We start from the raw sequence: 2,754 nt of genomic DNA on the forward strand, positions 1-2,754 counted from the left end.
GAGACTTCTATTTCACTTTTCAGCTTTCAGATGTGACTTAGCCAAATGACTTTTGCAAACTAATACAGACAAGCAGGTGTATAATTTATAAAAAAAAAAAAAAAAATTGGAATGAACTCTCTGGAGGGTATTGATTCAGCTGAAAGTGGTCTCTAGCAACGGGCTCTAACAGGAGAATGAGTTAAGGGAGGGATATAAATGCTGTGGCTTGTACGACTCCAGGTGTGAGAGGGCAGAACCCCAGCAAGAGGAGTGGATGAGCCACGAGCTGAAGGAGCCCAGCATCTGCTCAGAAAAAGCTCCCACGCTCGAGGAGGCGCCAAGAAAACCCCAAGGTACAAAGGAGGGATCTTGGAGGGGAAGAGAGAAGCATCCCGGGGGTGGGAAGAAGGGGTGGTCAGTGCCCTTGTGCAGCATGTTCTGCCCTGGGGACACGCTGGAGAGGTGACAGCTGAAGTGGGAGGGTGTTCCCCCCTTCCTCCCCGCTCTCTCTTGATCTCCCTTTGCTTTTATTTTTCCCCAAAAGAATACTCAATGTTAGTGTTGGTTCACGTCATCAGCTCTGGAGCCCACGAGTAAATTGCTCTGCATGTGAACCCGTTTCAACACCCTTTGTGCAAGGCCTGACTTCGATGGTGCCGCAGCTCTTTCTGCTCCAGGTCTGTGCTCCAGACCTGCTCCATGTTGGAAGTGGGCCAGAAATGTGGACAAGTCCCAGATGTGCCAATGTGCCCAAATGATTTGCAGCTCATACTCTCCTAACGAGGAGGCTCATCCCCAAAGAAGTGATTGAGATGACCGTCAGGCAGAGCCCGGCATCGTGCAGAGTAATTTAGGCTGGAAAGGACCTCTGGGGGTCATCTAGTCCAAACCTCTGCTCAAAGCAGGCACCATTAGGTGGGGGTTGCTCTGGGTTTTCTCCAGTTGAGTTCTGAATATCCCTGAAACGAAGATCCCACAACTCCTCAAACTGTCCTGGTGACCCTCTGGATGTGCTGCAGTATGGCCATGTCCATCTTGTGCTAGGTAGCCCAAAATTCTTTTGTGCTCCTGCTACTTTAGGTTTCTTCCTTCCTGCTTCAACCAGAGAAGCTGGCAGGCGCAGGCAGCATGCTGTGTGTGCACTGGGGAGGGAAGGGTGAAGGATCTCTGCCCACCCTGGGTCTCCACAGACCACCTCCTAGTGTTGGTGGTGTTATCCAGACGTCAGAGGTGACCTCTGGGCTCCACCTCTCTTTCAGATGCTTTGATTGACACCGGGGAAGGCGTGGAGGAATCACAGGGACCGTACACAAAAGGTGAGTTCTGCTGGGGAGCCTCCTCCAATTAGCCCTGGTTGTAAGGGGTGGCAACACGTGTTTTGGGGGACAGTGAATCTTCACATGCATGGCTCAGGGCACAGAGCTGCTCCCCGTTTTGAGCTAGGCACCTTCTGGAAGAGAAGTATTGCCAGGTTTCCACCCAAGCCAGGACCAAACATGGACCCGGCATGGTGAAACTCTTCCCAGGACTGATCTCTGCCCCCTCATTCTTGGACCCGTCTTCTCTCCTGCAGTGATGGTGACTCTGGATCCAGGCACGGCTCAGTCCCAGCTCGTCTTGTCAGCAGACCAGAGAAGTGTGATGCAGGGAGCCAGACAGCAGGGCCTGCTTGACAACCCAGAGCGATTTGACCCATGGCCTTGTGTGCTGGGCTGCGAGGGGTTCGACTCGGGGCGACCATGCTGGGAGGTGGAGGTGGCCTATGGGTTGTGCTGGGCTGTGGGGGTGGCCCTGGAGTCCGTGAAGAGAAAGGGACTGATTGATATGAGCCCCGTGGGGGGGATCTGGGCCGTGGGGAGGTATAAGGAGAAGTTCCAGGCTCTCACTTCCCCATCTCCCACCCCTGTCCTCCCCAGCACCGTCCCCCGGCGGGTGCGGGTCTGTCTGGATCATGCAGGGGGGCAGGTGATGTTTGTCAATGTGGACAGCGAGGCTGTGATTTTCACTTTCCCGCGAGCTGTGTTTGCAGGGAAGCGAATCCACCCCTGGTTCTGGGTGGGTAAGGGGACCCAGCTCAAACTGTGTCCTGAGACCTGAGGAGGTGGGTCCCTCCACGGAGACTCTGCTGTGGCCACCCCGCCTTCCTGCATCCCCATCTGGCCAGTCCCTGGGGACTCCCATCTGCTTACAGACCTCCTGCCATCTCAGCCTGCAGACCTTCTGCCAGGAGCCCCAGAGGCTATCGAGCCCCCGCCTGCCTGCCGAGAGCAGGAACTGCCTCGCTGGGAGCAGAGATCCATGGGTGTCGTGGTTTAACCCGGTGGGCAGCTGAACACCGCCCAGCCCCTCGCTCACCCCTCACCCCTGCACCCCTCAGGGGGGGAAAAAAGTGAAACCTGTGGGTTGAGATAGAGACAGTTTAATAAAAGAATAACGATAGTAATAAAAATAATGGTAAGAGAATATACAAGGAGATGCACAGTGCAATTGCTCACCACCCACTGACCGATGCCCAGCCCCTTCCGAGCAGCGATCGCTGTCCTGCGGTCAACTCCCCCAGTTTCTATACTGGGCATGACGCCCTATGGTCTGGAATAGCCCTTGGGCCAGTTGGGGTCGGCTGTCCTGGCCATGCCCCCTCCCAGCTCCTTGTACCCCTGGCAGAGCAGGGGAAGTCCTTGACTTAGTGTAAGCCCTGCTCAGCACCAACTGAAGCATCTGTGTGTTATCAACATTCTTCTCCAAACCACAGCGCTGTGCTGTGAAAACTCT

General features: G+C 55.1%; 2 protein-coding genes across 2 annotated transcripts in view; both read left to right on the plus strand.

Moving 5' to 3' along the window:
• The window catches only part of LOC104126321 (zinc finger protein RFP-like), a 7,198-nt gene extending 4,791 nt beyond the window's left edge, over nt 1–2,407 (plus strand). Inside the window, exons 6-8 of the mRNA XM_035894332.1 lie at nt 223–335; nt 1,242–1,298; nt 1,556–2,407. Coding sequence (XP_035750225.1) covers nt 223–335; nt 1,242–1,298; nt 1,556–2,079 — 694 coding nt within the window. The 3' untranslated portion in view covers nt 2,080–2,407. The remainder of the gene's footprint in view (nt 1–222; nt 336–1,241; nt 1,299–1,555) is intronic.
• The window catches only part of MARCHF2 (membrane associated ring-CH-type finger 2), a 60,501-nt gene that overhangs the window by 43,767 nt on the left and 13,980 nt on the right, over nt 1–2,754 (plus strand). Inside the window, exon 5 of the transcript XR_004842006.1 lies at nt 2,628–2,633. The gene's annotated coding sequence lies outside the window, so the exon portion shown is untranslated. The remainder of the gene's footprint in view (nt 1–2,627; nt 2,634–2,754) is intronic.

This window comes from Egretta garzetta, unplaced genomic scaffold (assembly GCF_000687185.1).
Source record: "Egretta garzetta isolate BGI_Z169 unplaced genomic scaffold, ASM68718v1 scaffold345, whole genome shotgun sequence".
In the NCBI taxonomy this organism is placed as follows: domain Eukaryota; kingdom Metazoa; phylum Chordata; class Aves; order Pelecaniformes; family Ardeidae; genus Egretta; species Egretta garzetta.